The sequence below is a fragment of the Drosophila biarmipes genome, chromosome 2L (genome assembly GCF_025231255.1).
Source record: "Drosophila biarmipes strain raj3 chromosome 2L, RU_DBia_V1.1, whole genome shotgun sequence".
NCBI classification, from domain to species: Eukaryota; Metazoa; Arthropoda; class Insecta; order Diptera; family Drosophilidae; genus Drosophila; species Drosophila biarmipes.
The window spans coordinates 2,777,742-2,778,198 of NC_066612.1; the positions used below are offsets into that span (position 1 = coordinate 2,777,742).

At 37.2% G+C, this 457-nt stretch overlaps 1 protein-coding gene across 1 annotated transcript; it reads right to left on the minus strand.

The window, feature by feature from the left end:
- Positions 1 to 226: 226 nt before the first annotated feature.
- Positions 227 to 457, minus strand: LOC108028924 (uncharacterized). The gene is given in 3 exon segments (XM_017100943.2): positions 227 to 363; positions 366 to 417; positions 419 to 457. Coding segments are annotated over 3 exon segments (228 nt in total).

Consider the following 457-nt stretch of genomic DNA (forward strand, 5'->3'; position numbering starts at 1 on the left):
CCTTTGTCTAAAAATGTATATAAATAACCCAAGTTAAATTTAATTCTATTTTTAATTTTGAAAATTCCTTTAAGTTACATACCATTCAGATATTTATTTATAAGTACTATATATAAATAAAAAATTTATTTTAAAATTGCTAAAATGCGATGCGCATTCATACCGCCTTCTTGCTCCATATTTCTTTCAATTAAAAATACCATTTCATATTTTTATAAATAGGACACTATATTTTTCCGAGTGCCTTAACCTGGGGTTCATTTGTCCACCGCTTCCGCGTTGCCTTCGTGTCGAAAGCCGGCCAGCACGCATTTCCCCTCACTGCCAAAAAGCGTTCGACATTTAACACTTGTAAATTTCTTCGCCGGCCGACTCGAACTTTTCTGGCGGAGTTTCGTGTTTGTTCCGAATGGAGCTGCGAGTAAGAGTCCTCCCGGCCTCGATTGGGGGATTGCAT